A 22,853-nucleotide genomic window follows, 5' to 3' on the forward strand; every position below is an offset into this window, starting at 1 on the left:
CGGTAACTGTCCTGAGATGTGGCGAGAGAGAGAGAGAGCAGGATCCGGACAGTGAGATTGGGACATATCCACATTGTACACAGCTAATTTTAGCAGAACTCTCGATTTAAAGGGATATGATGAAGTGGACATATGAATTGACAATAACTATTACGACTTTAAAACAAAACGTGAAAACTTCAATTGAATGTTCATATGATTTCGTTTTGAGATAGTTTCCCGTCAGGCACCCGTTTCTAATCTATAAATTACTGATATAAGTTTTATTTGTTGATGACAGTAGCTTTACACTAGTGTGTTGGACTGCTGACAAGCCATGCATGTCTCCGTGAAAATTACCGACAGTGCTTATTACGATCTGGTGCTGGAGTTTACTTCCTGTGACACCCATGGAGATGTTCTTACCAAAGTGACATTTGAATGGTATCTGATACATTCTGAACACAATCCGGGACTGTAAACAATTTGTACTACATGTGCAGAACATCATGGCTTTACATGGAATTCCTGTAGAACGTGTTTGGTATGTGTACTCGAATTCATTCGTTTTCTGTTTATATGTTCTTGAATTTTATAGACAAGTGAATGTTCGATGAACAGATTTTGATTACATAAACCAGCAAAGTAAGTGGCACATTCTATAATCTAACATCATTTCTCGTGTTAAGTGTTACACAGCTGGCATTGAGATCAAAGCATTCAAATTCCTTTGTTTTGTTTCACTAACGCCATCATTCACAGTGTAATCTAAATAACCAGTTCCGTGATAGATTGTGATACTTATATATTCCGTGAAAGAGACCTACATGTTTTAAGTCTGAACGCCGTGACGTGATAAGCCTGTGACGTCACAATGGATCCTGGTCCGACATGGAAGAAAATGTTACCCCTTTCAATTGTTGTGGTGGTTTTTCTGTGTACTGGAGCGCTCGTGTTCAGCGCCTTGGAAGGAGATCCGGAACTGGAGAGGAGGCAGGTGCTCAGGGAATATCTCAATAGATTCCTCAGTAAGTGTTTTGTATTTTAAAGTCTTAACAAATATCAGTTTCCCTCAATCAATGTGTTCTTAGACACATATTTACATTTTTTCCTGCTCATTATATTCTAGCGTAACAACTGTTTGACATAGATAATTTTCTCAAAAAAAAAAAAAAAAAACCTACAGTATCCCTACTATGTATCACTGACAAGAAAACCCTATTTCGGTAACTCCCAATTGTACATCTCCCTGCCTATATAAACTCCTTTATCTTGTACTATGTCTGTCTTGTTAAATCCGTTATATATCTTCACTTCCCTTGATAAACAATAGTGAATTATTTCTAATCCATTTACTTAATAAACACAAGTTTTACATCTATATATGTATAAATATATATAACTACACCCTTCAATATCTCCTAATCTAATAACCGCTTCTCCTATTAAACACCAGTCATGTATAACTACACCCTTCAATATCTCCTAATTAGATATCCGCCTCATTCTATTAAACACCGGTCATATATAACTACACCCTTCATAACTCCAAGTTACATATCTCTACCTTCCTCTATGAAACCCGAGCTATATAAAACTACACTATTCAATAACTCCGAAAGTATCTCCCTCTTTGAAATCGGGATGATCTCTCCACCCTTTTGATGAAACCACATTGGTTTCCTATTCCTATCTCTCAAGAAACAACAGTAAAATAGTTCTATCTCTATTAACATACTCATTTTCACCAATGTACATTGTATTTACAGTTTCAACGGTCAGTAAATGCTGTGTATATAAACATGCCAAGCAACACATAATTATACAGTTTATCTCTATATCCCGATGAAACAAATTTGTTTGTCCTCTTCTCTCAACATATAACAGTTATATAAGCATTATCTGCCTTCTCAGGAAACTGTACCTCCCACGATAAAGAGTTGTATATGTTCTCTACCTCCCCCAGTAAAGAGTTCAGTTACATAATAAGCTCTCTACCTTCCTAGTAAAGGGAACCTCTCACGATAAAGAGTTGTATATGTTCTCTACCTCCTCCAGTAAAGAGTTCAGTTACATAATAAGCTCTCTACCTTCCCAGTAAAGGGAACCTCTCACGATAAAGAGTTGTGTATGTTATCTACCTCCCCCAGTAAAGAGGTAAATTAGTTCTCTACCTCCCCAATTCCATTTCCGTGGGGTAACACAAATCACTCTTGGAGAGACTGCCCCAAATCGCCCATTGGAGAGTTGTACATGTTTTCTGCTACCCTAATAAACAGTTCTCTATTCCTATCTTCTTCCTTCCGAAATTATATATATTTTCTATGTACACTTATACGACCAATTTATATATATATAGTTATATACCTCGTATAATAATCAGTAAAGTACATCATCTCCTTACTAATCTTCTTCTTTCAATGTATCTCCCTCAATACCACTTCCTTTGTCAGTGCTCTTGATTCGTATAGACCCTGCAACATGCCTCCTTTGATATGATATATACCGTTACAGAATCGATCAAAACACAATACAGGACGGTTTACTGTGTAATACCACATCTGGATGATTATCAGCAGGTAAGGTGTCAGATCATCCAATGTTTTTTCTTCCTGAAATATCGTCAATATTCTCGTCGCATTTGCTCGCCTAGACTACCTACGATATGACGTTTGCAGTAGAGTGTTTCTGCCCAACCGTCAATCAGATATCACTATATTTTTGTGTCTGAACTTACTATCAATTAAATTGTTCTTTGCAATACGGATTGTAAACTTTTCTAACTAGTTCTAGTGAGCGTAACGATACTGTTTGATAGACTCTCTGATATTGAGGGAACCCATAACCCTTGCTCCGTCTATCTATTAATCTGGATGATGAACTTGTTAAAATATTCTCTATGATATCTAGGACACAGTACAACCTTCCTGTGTTTCAAGTACAATTTAAGATGAAAATAACCAAAAACTTTTCCTGTGCAGTTGAAGACAGGTGTTAATTAAGACGGCATAAAAACAAGTTTTAATTCATTTAACAGAATTACGATCTTTATTGCTTTTCTGGGTCAACCTCCATTCAGAATCATGGCTGTGCTTTGAAATCATAACCGGTAACGGTGGACGGATGTCTACTAAGCGCCAGACTGACACAGATCATACTGTGCTGTAAGGTATCCGGAAAGTCGTTATGTATTACAATAAACATCTTTCTAATCTAGTTGATTGACTTTCTTCTAATAGTACGGCACAGTTGTTTTATCATGGTGTCGTCGTATTAAGCCAAGGGTAGCCTTTTTGTACTCTATGAGAACGGTCAGTGCGTTACTGTGTACGACTAGTAAAAACTATTTTTTATTATACTAGCATCTACTAAGAAAAGGAGGACAAAACGACAAAAATGTGGTAATTTGACTGAAACCAGAATGAAGTAAGAAGGAAAATCAGGAATCCTCTTGCAGAATTAACAAGCACATTACTTAGTTGCGCAAACAGTGTCCCTCTCTTTGATAGTGTTTTCGTTTAATATTTCAGTGAGACTTTCAGACACATCAAGATTTTGGTTCCCTTCAATTAACATGTTGTTAAACTACATCGATCTTCCCACATGAAGGGAAACTTGACAGACTCTTTGTATCGTTTCAGCCCTATCTTTACCATCATGAACGTTTACTTCAAAACTCAAATAAACTTCGGTGCGATTTCTATTTCTTGATTGTGAATTTTTTATCTGTATTATAACGTCTATGCTCCCCCATATTGGACGCTAAGAAATTGATTTACTGTTCATAAGCGTACCCGAAATATCATTTCCGTGGAGGTAAAATGCTGAGAGGCAAATATATAAAATCATGTTTCGAGAGATTCAGACTGAATGAAACCCTATTTGGGTATACCTCTTAGTCATTAATGAGTTATGGTTTCCGTTCTCCTCTACTCCTCTTCTCACTAAAATAACAGTGTCTAGATAGAGGGTGGGTGGTGTAATGTCCTCTTCCTAAATACTTACAAAATACCTATCTAGATATTTCTTAGAATTCGAATTTTTGACTGTGTACAAAATACACTGATTGGGTGTTAATCTAACAAAAGCTATACAATTCTTAGAAGTAGTTAGACATCGAATGAACCATGATTTGCCAAACTGAACGAGAAACGTCACATGGCATGTCTTGTTTAGGGATGTCATCCTATCATCACAGATAGACAGCGTTTACTTTACAACAGAGTCATACAACAGCAAGGTCATGTGACGACGATATCATTACGTTATGACATAGGCAAGGTGTTAGGATATTCGCCAAATCAGAACACACTATTTTGGGATTTGACTAAGTTGGCGTGCACATTAAGACACACATTTATACACAATCAAAGGAAAACGACGCGGGGGGTAAAGGGTGGGGTGGATGGGGGGAGGGGGAGTGTAAAGATTGATATTCTATACGTCTTTATTTTCCTGTGTCTGATTAGAAACTGTCATTTCTCTATAACGTGAATTAGGTGTTATATTTCATTATTTGTCTCATAATATTTCGTGCAGGGGTTCATTTCATAAGCTTGTCAGACAAACAGTCACTAATGTCTGTAAACATTTGAAGGTCACGTAGACAGCAATGTCTATTGATTCAATTTACAATATATGTATAATTGGGAACCCTGTTATTTGCGGGCAGAACATCACATATTGATATAAACGTTAAGTATCTATAGCGCCAGACAGAACACGACAAGCTGGTGGTAAGATTCTGAACATCGGAGTAAGACATCCGTGCCAAATATTAAATTCAGTGTAGAAATAACGATGCGGACCTAGACGGGATCTTGTTCGTCTTCCTACTCGATCTAGTAATGATTAATCTACCTGTAGGCTCGTTATCTGATTATTTAAATATCTACGTTATACACGGATGATACACTACACGAGCACGTTATATATTATCATCTGTGTACTGCACAAAATGCACTTTAACAGAAAACTGTTGAAACCCAAATTCGAGTGAAGATTTTGTGATAATTAAAGTAGAAAATTCTTTATTATTTGATAAAAGGCTGTAAAGTGTTTTATATGATCCCGGTAAAAGTTACGTGTTTGAATCATTATGTGGTGTGAATTTGTCTTAATGTGATGTGATTTCTCTATGTGATGTGAATTTTTTATATGTGGTGTGAATTTGTCTGTATTTGATGTGAATTTGTCTTAATATGATGTGATTTCTCTTATGTGATGTGAATTTGTTTTATGTGATGTGAATTTTATTATGTGATGTGAATTTGTCTGTATTTGATGTGAATTTGTCTGTATGTGATGTGACTTTGTCTGTATGTGATGTGAATTTGTCTGTATGTGATGTGAATTTGTCTGTATGTGATGTGAATTTGTCTGTATGTGATGTGAATTTGTCTGTATGTGATGTGAATTTGTCTGTATGTGATGTGAATTTGTCTTTATGTGATGTGAATTTGTGTTTATGTGATGTGAATTTGTCTGTATGTGATGTGAATTTGTCTGTATGTGATGTGAATTTGTCTTTATGTGATGTGAATTTGTGTTTATGTGATGTGAATTTGTCTGTATGTGATGTGAATTTGTCTGTATTTGATGTGAATTTGTCTGTATGTGATGTGAATTTGTCTGTATGTGATGTGAATTTGTCTGTATTTGATGTGAATTTGTCTGTATGTGATGTGAATTTGTCTGTATTTGATGTGAATTTGTCTATATGTGATGTGAATTTGTCTGTATGTGATGTGAATTTGTCTGTATGTGATGTGAATTTGTCTTTATGTGATGTGAATTTGTCTGTATTTGATGTGAATTTGTCTTTATGTGATGTGAATTTGTCTGTATTTAATCGGTATTTGTAGATTGCATTAAGTTGTAATAATTTGATGTGAACTTGCCGTGTTCAGTTAAAATGTTATCTTAATTGTTGTTTGTGATAAAAGGAAAGACAGTTTGACGCAACAAACCAGGTCTTTCACTCTGACAATGTAGACCCTCCTTTTACACTGCATCACACTGTGAATGTCGAAACACCCGCTGTATCACACTCCGTAGACCTTCCTCGAATCTCTGTGGTTACACGAGATCACAGAGTCTACATTATATTGAAATAAATCATTATCTTACATCCTCATGATCATCAACTTTGTTTTATCAGCGATTAAGGAATATATCAAGTTGAAGATTTGAGAAAACAGATTTTAACACAGTACTCGAAATCGATTTGAACTCAATACTTGTGGTAATTTTAGTACACCACAAACGTAAACCTGCACCTCTATGTGCACGTGCACTGCAGGCGTTAACTCGTTATAATTGTATTGCCGAACACGTAATGATGTTTACCCTAAAGAGAGATGTATTTCATGTTTGAGGAACATAAGTTAGTGAATTTATCAGCTATCCCGTTTACATAGGATATAGCGAACGAGATAACAAGCTACTGAGGAATCTAAATAACACATAAATGATATATTTCCCTTTTCAAGAGGACAATAGGCTGTTAAGTAATCTACAGAATACAGAAGAAAATAGATATGTTTCCATCAAGATGAAATACTGTGGAGTAAGTGAATATAACTTATCTACGTGTGAATAGAACTTATCTACGTTTCCCCGTAGATGTCTTTCGCCGTTACAACAGAGGATACAATCTTTTCATCGATCAATTTTATAAGCAGGGAGCGTGGGGATGATACCTGTACTCAATAGAATAAGCAGAAAACACGCAAGAAGATTTTAACTAGGACCATTGAAAAAGGTAAAAGAGAAGTCCTCCTGTTCCTGAAGGGAAAGCGTCTTCCGCTTCATTGAAGTCATAGATTATTTTAAGCTAGGTCTAATCCAAACAATATTACGTTCTCAAATAAGAACGAGGTTAAAAACAGTGGAATATTCCCTTTCGCGACCATACGGTTTTTCTCGAAACCCTGTGTTGTGAATTTATTTGTCAGCTGTCGAGCTCATTAAGACCATAAAGCTTAGTGAAAATTGACGTGAATATTGTAGAAAGATGATATAGAAGAATCTGTCTTGCCATAGCTAAGATAGCCCTAATGCTGTTATAATATTAATATAGAGAAAATCAGATGCAATGTGTATTATGAAAGGATAATAACATTCGCAGATTTAACATGCCAGAACGCCTGTTAATGCTGCATTTGCTCTTTTCTTTCCTATAAAAATATTAGATTTAACCTTGTCGACAATTGGTACTTAATTACGACTGTGTTTAATTAGCTATGCTACAAGGGAACATTTATTATGCTTACTGAGCGAGAGAAAACAATTTAGCCCTGGAGCTCTACCAACCTTTGATCGGAGTTAAAGCAATAAAAGATACATTACAACGTGCAGTGTTCATAGCGATGTTGAGTTAATTTCCATTTTGGAAATAAATATGTAATGTAATTTGCACCATATGAGATTATACATGTTATCAATACTGTATGGTTCTCGACCTCCCTTGACATTTGTCGGTTGACTTGCTCTGATTGGTTCTCGGAGACAATGTTACAATTGTCAATAATGTACATACTATATAGGTATGTGTCACGAAATGAACAGAAGAGTTAGTGTTTTTCTTCACTGCATCATATCTTTAATATCTGCTTCGACTTAACCTGGTCGTGATCAAAAACTAAATATTTCTGTTGTATATAAAGATAATCGATTGCCGACGCGAAAACATGGTAATAGGAAATTAGGTTAAACATATTTATTTGGAAAATAGATCAGAGGTTCGGGCAAAAGTTATTACAACGCCTTTCACTCCAATATAAATTTGTATCAATTTAGGAAGATTAGCATAAAACTGAGTACCACTCGGAACTTAAAGGAGAAAAGAGAAAGAAAAAGACACCAACAGACCGTCAACAGAAAGTGGAAATTGACAACAAGACATTTTTATAGTTTTCTTCATAATTTCAAAGGGAAGAATTCTCTAGGTTGGATGCTCGATGATCGTTATCTGCCTGATGGTGCGTCATTTTCCTGGTTCTCATTTTGAGAGCTTGAAATGACATTTTATTACTATCTACATATAAAGTCAATGGAGCTGTAGACGTATATTTACGAGAACACACGACTTTATTTCCCTTGTACAATGCAGTAGTCACAACGATCACACTTCATCTTTTCTTTAATTTCCATGCAGTTTCCTCTTTTTGCTTTATCATGATAGTACTTTCAACAACACTGTCATTAGACAACTGGTCACACTTGATTTTTGTTAAAACATACATCATTTATCATTACTTCTACTATAAAAATGATTTGAAGGAACAACTAAGTGGCAACTTTTATCATTAGTTCATGATGAGATTAATGATGCTATCATTCTGTTGAATAAGGTTTTTATTGAAGACAAATAAGAGTTGCAGCCTTAGATGACTAGTGTAGACATATATATTTTTTCAATATTGTAGAATATGAAATACCTGTGGTTAACATATAAAACAACATGAATACATGTATCAACAAACAAAAGAAGGTTTCATGTTATACAATAAGATTACCATTTTCCACAATGTGCCTACTTTCCTGTAAAGTCGTCGATAGATTTGGGTCAGGATGTAGGTCGAGGCAATGTTTAACATATCTCTCTATGCGGACTATCTGTGTGAATCGTTGTTTTATCGATTCTTAATGTACATACCAACAATTTGACATATCATTTGTATTTGTTCACTCAACTAGATCGGTAAAAGAACGGACATCGAAGAAAGGCATTATGTTTATCTTAAATGGAAATTAGGTTTTATGTATCATTTCGTATACAAGTATCCAGTTAAGGTAGGAGACAATATCACGTGACATGATTTTATTTCGTTGTGTTATCATATTTGAATTTGATCCATAGATTGAGAATATAATTTACTTTACTGTAACGGTTATTGTGTTTGGCGACTTTCTGGCATTACCAACAAACTCAAAGCATAGAAAAGTCAATCGGAAGATATCACAAAAATTATCAGTATTTTAATCTCCACTTCACATTCCGTTGACACATTTGAGCATTTCGTTATTAAATGACGTCGATGTCCATCATATACCTCAACAGGAGAGATGACCGCCATCGTTTGGCTATCGACAGAATTCATGAGTTCATCAGGGATTAGATCATGGTCATGCTTTGGATATATAAAACATTTATACCAGATACATTTAGTAGATCCGTGCATCTTTCTGGACGGACAATAAAACAAAAAAAATATCGAAAAGTCAACACATTATGAATTCAAACTCAAAACAAAGTGAATATTTAGGAAGATGATAAAACATCGTGTTCGTGTTCTCATCGATATTGAAACGCCATAGGCTGGGAAAGCAGAGTTATTGCTTTTCAGAAATGAAAAATTCACAAGAAAAATATAGAAATCACCATGCTTATAATACAACTTGCATTGGTAGAAAGCTGTCAATGTTGATTTCATAGGACGAAAAGGTCGAGCGGATGAAGTAGACGATTCTGTCGTATTTTTTATGTTCAATAACAGTAGACATATACAATGAATACGGTCAATAAATATCTTGTTATTTAAAAACAAGACATCAGCGACATATCTCAAAACGAAATCAAAGGATTTCGCAAGGACTTTGTCACGTGACCTGCTTTCGCATATTCTTCGATAAATTCAAACTCGTATTAAAATATAAGCATTTCGGCTTAGAGAGGGACACAATTTGTTCCCAGAGATATGCTTTATGGTCTTTTGAAAGTTTTCTCTTACGAACCTGACACAGAAACACATATTGTTATCACTAAAGGTCATCATCACACCTGGATATTCCGAGGTCTTAAACATTCTCTGAAATAACTCTGTGGTTGATGTTACCCCTTTTTGCTCATAACCTAGATTCTTAATCGTTTTTATCTACATATAACTGCACGTCTTCAAAGATCTAGTATAGAGTGTTGGATTCACGTATGTTCTTGTTATGTGTGCGTCACTATTTTTCCGAGTTCGATAGAAAATTGTATTGGTACACAATTTATAGTCAAAACAAATGTTTGAAGAAATGGTTCTAAATTGCAAAAAAAAAAAGGATATTTGTCTTTCTCTCTCTCTCTCTTTGCTCAGTGTCAAGACTCTTTCTTGCGATATTTACATTTGTGATAATAAACATCGTCCAGTCGAACATTGGAACTATCTAAAAAATGTATTGTGTTCAAAATAGAATCTATTTCACTGCTACATGCATTTCATCTAGTCACACAGACATATTGTTTGATAAAGACAAACCAATACACGAATATAACATTTGGCTGGTTCACCTCTTACTCATAGACACTAGGTCCCATTAATGCCCCCACACTTTGAGAGATGGCAGTGTACGCTGTGTTAGAAGGTAACCGTGTTCCTTCGTTCATCAAGGCAGACACTCTCGGTGAAACTTAGTGATATTCTGCATGCATACATTTATCGGTCTAGAATCTCTTGCATGAACAGGTGTTGTGAAGGAAGGAAGCAGACACATGCTGAACACCACAAAGACTTACTTCATGCTATCGGACATTAACAGTGTATGGGGCCAGGTGTGTATTGGAACACCAGACGTACGAAATTAGCAATTGCTTCCGATCTTGTTCTGCTATAATGGTGTCGTACTCTATCATCATCACGAGGTTATTTTTAAACTTTGTAATTCATGATATGATTAATAATGACTTGCTTAAAAGTACTTTGTAACATTTCTCCCTTAAGAATCCTGATAGTCGCATGTCTAATCGAAAACCGTTTGTAGTTATTTTTATCTCGTTTTTACATATACAAAAACAGAAAGAAAGTATGCAGAATAACACTTCCGGTGGACCTTTGAAATCAACACAGCTATGTTTTATATAAACCTTGTAAATACTTGCAACAACACTTGTATTAGCATTAGAGAGCTACCTGGATCATTACCTCTTTTTATAGGAAAATTTACAAACATGATTCTTAGTATTACGACCGCTATAGCTCAGCCCTCTTTACACTTAAGATCGTTCTGACTTTCAACACTCGATGTGATAACCTTTCCTGTTGTAATTGTTGTTACAGGAAACCACACGTGCATTGATTCTGACGAACTACACGAACTGCTGTCGGAAGTGGACACTGAAATCAACTTTGCTTTGCGCATGATCAGAAACAAGACGATATACACACAATGGGATTTTTCGGGTTCATTCTCTTTTGTCATCACTGTTGTCACCACCATAGGTATGTTAAGGAAACATCAGTTTGAGGGGAAAACAGAAGCAGTTACCTGATTGTCAGTGATGTTGTAATTGTTTGGTGGGGCTGCGTATTTTATAATCAGACTTACAAATCTCGATCTTTAGTGAATTCATTTGTGTGTGTCTTTCATACAATCCATATGTAGTATTTGAATTTGCTATTATTTTAATGATAATAAGTGTATTTTAAGACGTGGATATAATCATTTTATTAATGCATTCTATTAATTATCTTTTCGTTTGTGATTTCCTACTCTTCGACGAAAGATCACCAAAATGCATACACTTGTTACGGAACTTTGTATTGTTGAATACAGCAAGCATTGGCCACTGTTGAAATATCAGTAACGTGGTAACGTAAACAACGATGTATTTTATCTTAATCGCTTTTTAACATATACATAACACCGATATAAGATAAACTGCAGAAATATCAATTAGTTCCTGCTAATTCAATGTATCACCACTCAGAGGCAGTATCACCACTCAGAGGCAGGAAATATTGGAAAGATCACTTACATGATAGCTACATGGAGCAGATGTAGTATAATGGAAGTGAGTACTTGTAGATCACAACAAACCTTAACTTACAAGGTAAAAACAACACTGAGAAACTACAAGATAAGGTCTGTGTGATATAAATCTGAACCTTTAGCAATTTACATGCTACTTGGTGATATCGTTTTTGTTCTCAGTAACGCGTACTTGCCAATTTTGTTAAATTTTCTCAGCATCATTCGAGAAATTCCAAGGATGGATACCGTACGCGTTTAGCGTTTAAGTAATTGTATTTTAATTAGATTCGGTTTAGACAGGCTTTGAAGTAAGTAGCGCTTGCCCAGGGGTGCTGTAATGAAGTGAGTTATCTAATTTCTTTGAACGTACTGGTACATTTTAGATGAGATATAATTAAGGATACCTGCTACTTTCGATATCTGATGACTTCAACAGAATAATGAAAATAACATAAAGACTGCTGTAATCTGAACTCATCATTAAGTGCTGACATACACATTCAGTAAGACTTATCTATATCGACACCAACAGTACGTGTTTACCTCTACATGTCTGGCGTCTTAGTGCTTACATAACGCTGGTTTTGTTATGACAATAAATAGTGTTTAGTTCGTTGCTTACTCTCTAACTCCTTAACTAGGATGTATCCGTTAAACGCCTCTGGTAGATCTATTAGTGATGTAGGGACACTTGTGACGTGTGTGGCGAAGGAAAGAGAAAGAAACCACATATTTCCAGGTGTATTAATAATTCTACGTACCACACATAAACATGGAAAAAAGAGACGGAGATGATATGTTGTCATTGATCATACAGTATTACTAATTGAATTCAATCTGCTACTACAATGACGTAAATTCTATATTGTATCTAGGAACATTAGAAGTATGCTACTTTAAGATAAAAAATAAATTCCCACGAATTGCAATATCATAACTATTAGTATTTAACACAAAAACATGAAGAATATTTGGTAAATATGTTATGAAAGCTGGGTATTTGTGTCATGTCGTCACTTTTAATAGGGTCATGTCATCACCCACAATAGGGTTGTGTCGTCACTCATAACAGTGTTGTCGTCACTCACAATAGGGTCATGTCGTCACTCTTAATAGGGTAATGTCATCACCCAAAATAGGGTCGTGTCGTCACTCACAATGGGGTCGTGTCGTCACTCAATATAGGGTCGTGTCGTCACTCACAATAGGATCGTGTCGTCACTCACAACAGTGTTGTCGTCACTCAATAGAGTCGTGTTTAACCTGTAACCTTGTTTCCACAGGGTACGGAAATCTGGCACCACGGACGGGTCTGGGAAAGGTGGCTGTCGTAGTGTTTGCCTTCATCGGGATACCTATCACAATGATAATGATCTCCTATATAGGACAATTGTTGACCAGACTTTCTAAACGGGTCAACAAGTGCAACCTGTGTTCGTCAAAGCCAATGGTAAACAAGGTGCTCAATATCGTGCTGATTATAACGCTAGGAATCACCATGCTGTTTGGAATCCCTGCCTTTATATTTAATCAAGTGGAGAAGTGGGACTTCTTGGAGGGATTGTACTATTGTTTCGTTACATTATCTACGATAGGGTTCGGTGATTACATTGCAGGTAAGTATTTTTGTGTCCTTGAGAGAGTTTAATTATTAACGTATTTAGGCAAAGTTATATATTATGTGTTTCGATTATAATTGTCTTTTAACACATAAATTACCTCAGTAAATAAGTATGACAAAAAATATTTATGGCTCGTTTCGTCAAAGGTTCTAATGTTCTGCTACAATGTGACTCCATATTGCTTGTGGTTATATCACTTCAACTAGATTTCATTTCTTCAGTAACGTTATATCCTTCCCTGCTTACGGAGTAACAAATACTCTTCGCTGATCCAGACCGTTTATAGTATATGGATGGACTCTACTCACACATACTTGTATGAAGCTTTCTGATTGTAACTGTTTGTCACTTCGCGGTCAGCACTTGCCATAGTGAGTCCGAGTGTACACTGGAAGCATATCAAGGAATACATGAAAATCGTTTGTCATACAGAGGTTTACGTGTAACGCAGTACGCTTTGATATAAACCACAACAAACCTGGGAATGATAAACCATCGCGGAGCATTGGCCCCGAATCGTAAAGCAATATTGACATAGGTCACCAAAGAAAGAACTACAAACTTTCGCATTTCATTATTTTACAATCCGAAATAAGAAGTTTAATGCATCTAAACGTAAGAAAAGTATACTCATTATAAAACCGATAATGCTGCAGGATTTCTAAAGGTGTATGGCGCGAAAGGCCTAATTCGATCTACACTCAACAAGGACTAAAACATGTTGCATACTTGTTCATAACGGGTGGTCAATGGTAGACATACGACTATTTTTAGTTCAAAGTTCCCGATAACACGTGTACCCGTGATCAGCAATAGTGGTTGTAATATTGTGTTTAAACTAAAACAGATGCTCACATCCTTATGCGCCGTACCTCTTTTGACTTAAGTCGAAGGCTGTCATTTTGATCCCGAGGACTGGGATTGACGCCTGATTATCAATCTTATAATTGTTTTTGAATTGCAATATGTTGTCAGTCTATGATGCAGTAGAAACACCACAGTGTATGTGATCAACATTTCATTATTCTCATTTCGATATTTCCTTAACTTATCCACGCAGCATATGCTCATGTATAGTATGATCCTTGTATCCTATTGATGAAATGGTGTTGACAAGCTTGTTTGGCATGTAGTTATAGAGTATTAATGATTGGAAAGACAGCTACTACAGGAAAATATATCAAATGTTATGTCTGTTGCTGCGAATGAAGGGCACAAGGTACATTAAAAAATCCGAGTTCCTGCTTTCATAACTTAGTTTGACTGGATAATCGACAAATTGCTGGAATTGATATGCATGGAATTTATTTTCATTGTATGAATGTACGCACGAGTCACGACTATCGGGTTTGTTGGTTTGATGAAATAGGCGGTGAGAGACACCACTGGAGAAATATTTACCTAGCTAATAACGCCATACCGAAGTGTCGGGTACGCACCCTCCTGTCAACATCCTGTCCGCCAGCGCTCGATATCATATCGAGCGGTCAATCATAATATTAGCTTAGCTTAGCATGTTTGTGTGCATGTATCACCGACATGCTGACGAGAAAAAATGATAAGTGAAGTGGGTATAACTTTGACAGAAGACTGCTTCTCAGTACGTGCTAATGAATAAGCTAACGTTTTTGTGTTTATGGAGATGAAGCATGTTAACCACATTTCCTGTTGCTGGCATTTTGACACTCACTAGTTTATCAAACGATTTATTGTAATGTAGAGGTATACATTATATCGTTTATCACTTACATCTATTTGCATCCTTTTCACTAGCAGTTCTCTCTGGATTACACAAAATTGACTTACGCCAATTCTTGCCAATGTCGATGAAAATTGAAAGTTCATTTAAGTGCACGTCAATGTATTAAAAGGAAATTATCATTTCCTTTAACGAGCCTCTCCATACACTGGTTTGATTAAAACTATTAATTTACCATTATTATCCATTGTTTTCTTGATTTCATTATACAAACAAGACCAACTCATTGAATTCCATTTAAGTCCCTGTAACAATACCTCATTGTGCACGCGCATCTTGGATTTTTTTTTAAAAATCCATATTTTAGAATTCTAATTGTCTGTAATTCATTCTACGATATATTTATATAATACCTGCGCCAAGTTACAGAACCAAGTTACATACCTTCCCTTTATTTCAATAGGTACTCTGTTTATGGGCTAGGTGTCAAACTACTGTGTTTATGAGATTGGTGGGCAATCTGTCATGCTACTGTGTTTAGGGGCGATGTGTCATACGACTGTGTTTAGGGGCGTGGTGTCATGCTGTTGGGTTTAGGGGTGATGTGTCATGCTACTGTGTTTAGTAGCGAAGTGTCGTACTACTCTGTTTATGGGCTAGATGTCATGTTATTGTGTTTTAGGTCTAGATGTCATGCTGTTGGGTTTAGAGGTGATGTGTCATGCTTCGCTGTTCAGGGGCGAGGTGTCATGCTACTGTGTTTATAAGCTTGGTGTCATGCTAATGTCTTTTGGGGCGAGGTGTCATGCTACTGTGTTTATGGGCGATATGTCATGCTACTGTGTTTAGTAGCGAAGTGTCGTACTACTCTGTTTATGGGCTAGATGTCATGTTATTGTGTTTTAGGTCTAGGTGTCATGCTACTGTGTTTGTGGGCTGGGTATTGTGCTGCTGTAATTAGGGGCAATCTGTCACGCTACTTTGTTTAGGGGCAAGATGTCATGCTACTGTGTTATGGGGTCATGTGTTGTGCTGCTGTGTTTATGGGCTAGGTGTCATGCTACTGTGTTATGGGGTCATGTGTTGTGCTGCTGTGTTTATGGGCTAGGTGTCATGCTACTGTGTTATGGGGTCATGTGTTGTGCTGCTGTGTTTATGGGCTAGGTGTCGTGCACTGAATTTAGAATACAACATTTCCTTAAGAGGTTAGTTTACGTCAAATGTAGCCAACATCGGGCCATATCTTCTGACTTCAACGTTTATATGTGTCTTTACTGCAGTTACTCGCATTGTGCTGAGACATAGAAAGAAGACAGTTCTTTTTTCATTACTCGGCGTTTGTAGGTCTTTCTTCTCGTCTCCAAAGTGTGCTTTTTTGTGATTTGATGAAAACATTTACAAAAGGTGTCATTCATGATGCTCGAAAAATCTTGCTTTTGCAAAACAGCTTTTGTTTGAAGATTTTGTCGAGTAGTACGTATTTGGGATTAATTAATCTCTAGACTTTTCCTTATGTATCAACATTGACGTGTGTCTACTCTTTCAGCTATATCTGAGAACCGCCTGAGTGATCGCGGGGCTGGTGACGTGTACCGGGTGGTGACGTATGTATGGATACTGTTTGGACTCTCCTATCTGTCCCTCGTCATATCTTACATTACAGAGGTCTTCATTAAAAAAGCAGAGAAGATGGAAAACTTCACCAAGAATAAATTTGAGGTGAGATATTTATATAGGAATAGATATAGTAAGCACTAAACTGATCTCGTTTTCATTAGGAAGTTCGTGAATGATACTGACATACCCGTCGTTTTAATGTGTCGTCGAGCTCTATTGCTGCGTTAATGTTTTTTCATTGCATCACAAGAATATCAAAATAATCTATCGCTCAAATGAACGAACGATCAAGCAATCTTAATAATTTTACTAGAACATAGTCTTACGCTCAGCGGGCGTCGTCACAAGAATTATTATACTCTAATGATTACGTACTGGCTAATAATAAACACTCTAATTACCGAGTCTAAATTTATATTTACCATCTTTTCAACAATGCTAACACTAAGGTATATAAACAATAGATAGAACAATTAGACGAAGTTCAAAAAGTGAAGACATTTAAATTTGCTTAAAATGATCTTTTCTCGCAATTCCAATTCCTTAATTCCGATTAAGAGAATCACATTACAGCATTACTCAGCACTAAAGAATATTTGCCCTATACTTGGGTTGACCAAAGACAAGCATATTCCGATATTATTGACTTCAACACACAATTTGGATACGGGGTCTGATCATTGGTAAAGGCTGAACGTGACAAAATGTTATTTTAATTATTTTTATCAGGACAGTAGTATCGTTAGATATGACATCCATGCCTATGACACTAATCGTCAGACAGGATGTTCGCACTTCCTGTGTAGGAAGTAAAGCCCTCAAAAGATATTCCCAAAGGTCTCGTCCAAAGGCTGTTATACCAAGTATAATATGTTTTCTACTTTTAAACGGAAATTTGATATCTTTCATGGTCTCATAACATGTCAATCGGAAGGAAAACTTTAATTAGAGAAAAATCGATGGATGTTTTTGGCTTCCTTTTATGGGCAGATTCAACAGAAATTCTATTCACAAGATCACACATTGCCTGGTTCTGTAAACACCATCTTCGATTTCTAGATAGACTTCCTGTTATTTGAATTAGTGTTAATACCATTATGATGGATTCCGGTTAGACATTTCTTCGTAAATATTTTCTTCACAATGACGATGTTTATCAAAATAGCAACATCATATTATCTCAGATATGCCAATAACCACTACTTAAACCAATTCTAAATGTGTTCGGTAACATATTTTGTTTATTAACGGTGTTACGGGGTTTACATACAAAGATTGGATGATCAACATTGACCTACGAATTTTAGAGTATCACATGTCTAACAACAACAACAACAACATTGGGTGATATTTAACAGTATCAATGTATAGAGTATCACATGTCTAACGACAACAACAACAACAACAACGACATTGGGTGATATTTAACAGTACCAATGTATAGAGTATCACATGTCTAACAGCAACAACAACAACAACAACAACAACAACAACAACAACAACAACAACAACAACAACAACAACAACAACAACAACAACAACATTGGGTGATATTTAACAGTATCAATGTATAGATTATCACATGTCTAACAACAACAACAACAACATTGGGTGATATTTAACGGTATCAATGTATAGAGTATCACATTTCAAACAACAACATCGGGTGATATTTAACGATATCAATGTATAGAGTATCACATGTCTAACAACAACAACATTGGGTGATATTCAACAGTATCAATGTATAGAGTATCACATTTCAAACAACAACAACATCGGGTGATATTTAACGGTATCAATGTATAGAGTATCACATTTCAAACAACAACAACAACAACATCGGGTGATATTTAACGGTATCAATGTATAGTATATCACATTTCAAACAACAACAACAACATCGGGTGATATTTAACGGTATCAATGTATAGAGTACTAAAGTATCACATTTCAAACAACAACATCGGGTGATATTTAACAGTATCAATGTATAGAGTATCATATGTCTAACAACAACAACAACAACACTGGGTGATATTTAACAGTGGATTGTTTGTTGCATCCGTGTCTGTTTGATTTGGTAAGTTTACCACCGTGGATACTTGTCTGTTTGATTTAGTAAGTTTATCACCGTGCATACGTGTCTGTTTGATTTGGTAAGTTTACCACCGTGGATACGTTTCTGTTTGATTTGGTAAGTGTATCACCGTGGATACGTGTCTGTTTGTGGATACGTGTCTGTTTGATTTGGTAAGTGTATCACCGTGGATATGTGTCTGTTTGATTTGGTAAGTTTATCACCGTGGATACGTGTCTGTTTGATTTGGTAAGTTTACCACCGTGGATACGTGTCTGTTTGATTTGGTAAGTGTATCACCGTGGATATGTGTCTGTTTGATTTGGTAAGTTTATCACCATGGATACGTGTCTGTTTGATTTGGTAAGTGTATCACCGTGGATATGTGTCTGTTTGATTTGGTAAGTTTATCACCATGGATACGTGTCTGTTTGATTTGGTAAGTGTATCACCGTGGATACGTGTCTGTTTGATTTGGCAAGTTTATCACCGTGGATACATGTCTGTTTGATTTGGTAAGTTTATCACCATGGATATGTGTCTGTTTGATTTGGTAAGTGTATCACCGTGGATACGTGTCTGTTTGATTTGGCAAGTTTATCACCGTGGATACATGTCTGTTTGATTTGGTAAGTTTATCACCATGGATACGTGTCTGTTTGATTTGGTAAATTTATCACCGTGGATACATGTCTGTTTGATTTGGTAAGTGTATCACCATGGATACGTGTCTGTTTGATTTGGTAAGTTTATCACCGTGGATACGTGTCTATTTGATATGATAAATTTATCACCATGGATACGTGTATTTTGATCTGGTAAGTTTATCGCCATGGGTATTGATCATACAAATTTAGGATTTGATATGGTTAAGATATCATATACTGTGACATCAAATGATTTCTATTTCGTTTGAGAACTAATTACACCCGGGACATCGATCAGCATTTTACCTTCCATTTCTGTTAAATAAATCTGAAAATTATTCTGTTCTACATTTCTATACCAATGTTGTTAACGAGCTCTAACGAAAATGAAACCACCTGCCAATCATAAATCGTTATTGCGTTTATTACACGGAAAGTGAGTGTTGACATGGAAACAGCACCAGGTAAACTCGACAGACCTACAATTAACATCTTAAACTGATTATCACATGCCAATTTTGTCGCCGTAGAAGAGTTCGTTATGACATAAGCGTATTACTCTTTCAGTATATCTGATTCGATTGTTTGTTATATACATTCAGTCAAAATTGATATTTTTTCACAAAAGGATGATTATAAAAACGCTAAAGCTGCTATTTGTTCTTATGATTCTTAATCATGTTTAAAACACTTGCTGGGATCAGAAATTTGTTCTAAGAGACAAATGCATATCTCTGCAAAGAATTGTGTATTTACTAATGTATATCTCTAAGTAAGATATGTGCGATATCAGTAATACCCATGTGCACACAAAGGGATGTCTATATACAAAGATACGTACGATATCATGATTGTGCCCACTAGATAAATATGTGTAAGTCGATATAGAAGGGATACATCTGTAAAGAGATATCTGAAATACTGTTACGTCCAGAAAGGGACCTATCTATACATTATACACAGGTAAAACTTATTTCACCTGAAAACAGGACATATCACATACTCTTACAATAGTCACGATACTCCACAGCTTACTGGAAACTCGGAATAGAAATCACTATCGAGTAGGTATTTTTAGACTGTTTGTCCTATATATTATGGTTATTCTAACAGGAAATATATATTCTTTTATCTTATAGTCATGACATTAACACAAAACTTTCACCAAAATCTGGTTCAAACAATATTCAAACAACGACAGTTTTCCAAATAAAACGCACCTGTATTGATGTCTGACATCGGAAATAAAATGTCATAACGATTTTAAATTTGTTTTCAATTTGCAGAATGAAATCAACAAACTTCAGGACGAAATCACAAAAACCAAGAGAACAGTACAACAGAAAGCGTCTACAGTTAAAACTAGTGTCAACCGTAAAATGCGAGACACTCATTCTCCAAAGTTAACAAGGGGAGATGCTTTCGACCAAAAGGACGGCAAAAACGGCGTACAGCTGCTCAGAGTGACTTTCATCTCAGAAGGCAGAGAAAACACAATCTGTTCATGACGTCAAATAAAAACATAATAACAGGGCTGCACTATCAAAATTAAAACTGTAAGGAGACACAATTTTGTAAAATACCTAAACTGTTACTCTGAAATAAGAATATTCAATTCCTTAAATGTGCCGACTCCACTTCTTCCTTACCGAATGTGTGAAGGTCGTAGTGCAACTACTGTCAACAAAGAAAAACATCATATCATAATATGGTTGTAATCATTTCACAGCAATACTTTAATCGATAAAAGTTTTATACACATGGATGATATGACTGCAGGAGGCCTGACACAACACGTTAGTCACTTGTGAGATATACAACAAGCTCTTGATAGTGATTTGTCTGTGTCAAAGTATTACATGAACTTTTTAAGATTTATTCATATATGTATAAGAAACTTGAGACCATATCTACCATGATGTAAAGAAATTTACTCAAGCTATTCAGAACGATTATGTCTTAAGATCAGTATTTTAGAGCATGATTTTCTGATAACAGCTGAAACATGACTCACCGCATGCAACCATTATCAATTGAAGGTTTTCAGGCGTAAAATGTTCACAAAAAAAAAAAAAAAACAAACAAACAAAAACAAAAAAAACCCTCTGGTTTAGGAGGCTCAAGCTCTGTTACACGCCGAGAGCATAGTCTTAAAATCCTTAGGATACTCAACGCAATGAAATGATATAATTAGTCAAGATCAGATATAGTAAAGCGATTTACGGGTTGTCATCAGTAGTATCCTAGGATTATCTGAATGATGTAACCGGTTGCACGTGCTTCTGATCACACCCCTGATAACAACAACTTTACCTTAGTCATACACCAAACACACTTGATTTTTTAAAATCTAATTTATTTTTTTTATCATAACCTTGATTCCTGAATTACCTGTTAGAAAAAAATACCATCATGTCAACATAATCATAATCCAAACTCACACCAAACTTGTTCGTCTCTCAGTATTGCCTTGCCGCTGTTAATGTGTTGCCATCATACACGTCGTTGTCACGCGATAGTCATTACAATAACAATTTGATTGTCATAACAGTAATAAATTTACTGTAGGGGCAGTTTTTATTTTATTTTTTTTTTTTTGTGGTTTTGTCGAAATCTTTAATTAAAATGGACTTTTTTCAAGGAAGCCGTATATTTAATTTAAGTATTCTCACGTGCCATATAGTTGGTAATACTCAAAACTGGTCAAAACTTTCGCGATGTTCTTTTAAATGTATAAGGACATCTAACGCGCACGTGTCCCATAAAATAAGAAATACTGACTATACGATAATTCTGTTTTTACGATTTCATTCCTTCCTTGAAACTAGTAAAAATAAAACCCCTTAAATTCATAAACGATATTTCAGGTTTTATTGTAAAATGTTTACCTTTTAACTGATTAGCGCCGGTTATCTTTTTATCTTGAATTGTACCATACCTACATAAATTATTATATTATTAATGATCTATTGGTAGATCCCTAATGACTTGTTGCTATGTCAGAATGTTTCCTTTGTTTTTTTCTTTTTGTATGTTGAACCAACATTTTTTCCTACTGTGATATATGTTATGTTCGATAAAATCTACTCCTATCAATGTGTTTTCTTGTTATTGCTGAAAAAGACATCACGTGAATTATCTCCCTTTCAACATTGAATAGGTCCAATGTGTAGTCTAGAAATCGTATTGCAGAAAATATCTTAGTTTCGATGATCCAGACAAAATAAATTAATATACGAAATAGTCCCAACAAAAACCAGTACGATGAGTGTCAAAGTAGACAGATATATAATGTATCGTCTGGTCTAACATACAATTCTGTCGAAAACAGTAATTTCATATTCTCTTGTATTGGAATGCATTAAATGTATTTTAACTCAGGTATTATTTTATTCCTGTAATGGGGACAATGTCTATAGCTGTAATGGTATATCACCAGGGGAAATGAATACTTTTATTACAAGTCTGGA

At 35.6% G+C, this 22,853-nt stretch overlaps 1 protein-coding gene across 1 annotated transcript; it reads left to right on the forward strand.

The window, feature by feature from the left end:
* The first annotated feature begins 783 nt into the window (after positions 1 to 783).
* On the forward strand, positions 784 to 20,891 carry LOC132557416 (potassium channel subfamily K member 16-like). Its single transcript, XM_060221915.1, has 5 exons — positions 784 to 1,007; positions 11,025 to 11,186; positions 13,002 to 13,334; positions 16,586 to 16,758; positions 20,670 to 20,891. The coding sequence occupies exons 1-5, from the start codon at positions 854 to 856 to the stop codon at positions 20,889 to 20,891; spliced, it is 1,044 nt and encodes a 347-aa protein (XP_060077898.1). The 5' UTR covers positions 784 to 853.
* Positions 20,892 to 22,853: the final 1,962 nt, after the last annotated feature.

This window comes from Ylistrum balloti, unplaced genomic scaffold (assembly GCF_031769215.1).
Source record: "Ylistrum balloti isolate Yb309-2 unplaced genomic scaffold, AGI_CSIRO_Ybal_v1 Utg370668, whole genome shotgun sequence".
NCBI classification, from domain to species: Eukaryota; Metazoa; Mollusca; class Bivalvia; order Pectinida; family Pectinidae; genus Ylistrum; species Ylistrum balloti.

What these genes read in the sequence shown, in the direction of transcription:
- LOC132557416 (XM_060221915.1), top strand. Translation starts at nt 854, where the DNA reads ATGGATCCTGGTCCGACATGGAAGAAAATGTTACCCCTTTCAATTGTT. An exon ending in CACTGTTGTCACCACCATAG is followed by an intron (nt 11,187 to 13,001) that starts GTATGTTAAGGA and finishes TTGTTTCCACAG; the next exon opens with GGTACGGAAATCTGGCACCA. An exon ending in GTTCGGTGATTACATTGCAG is followed by an intron (nt 13,335 to 16,585) that starts GTAAGTATTTTT and finishes CTACTCTTTCAG; the next exon opens with CTATATCTGAGAACCGCCTG.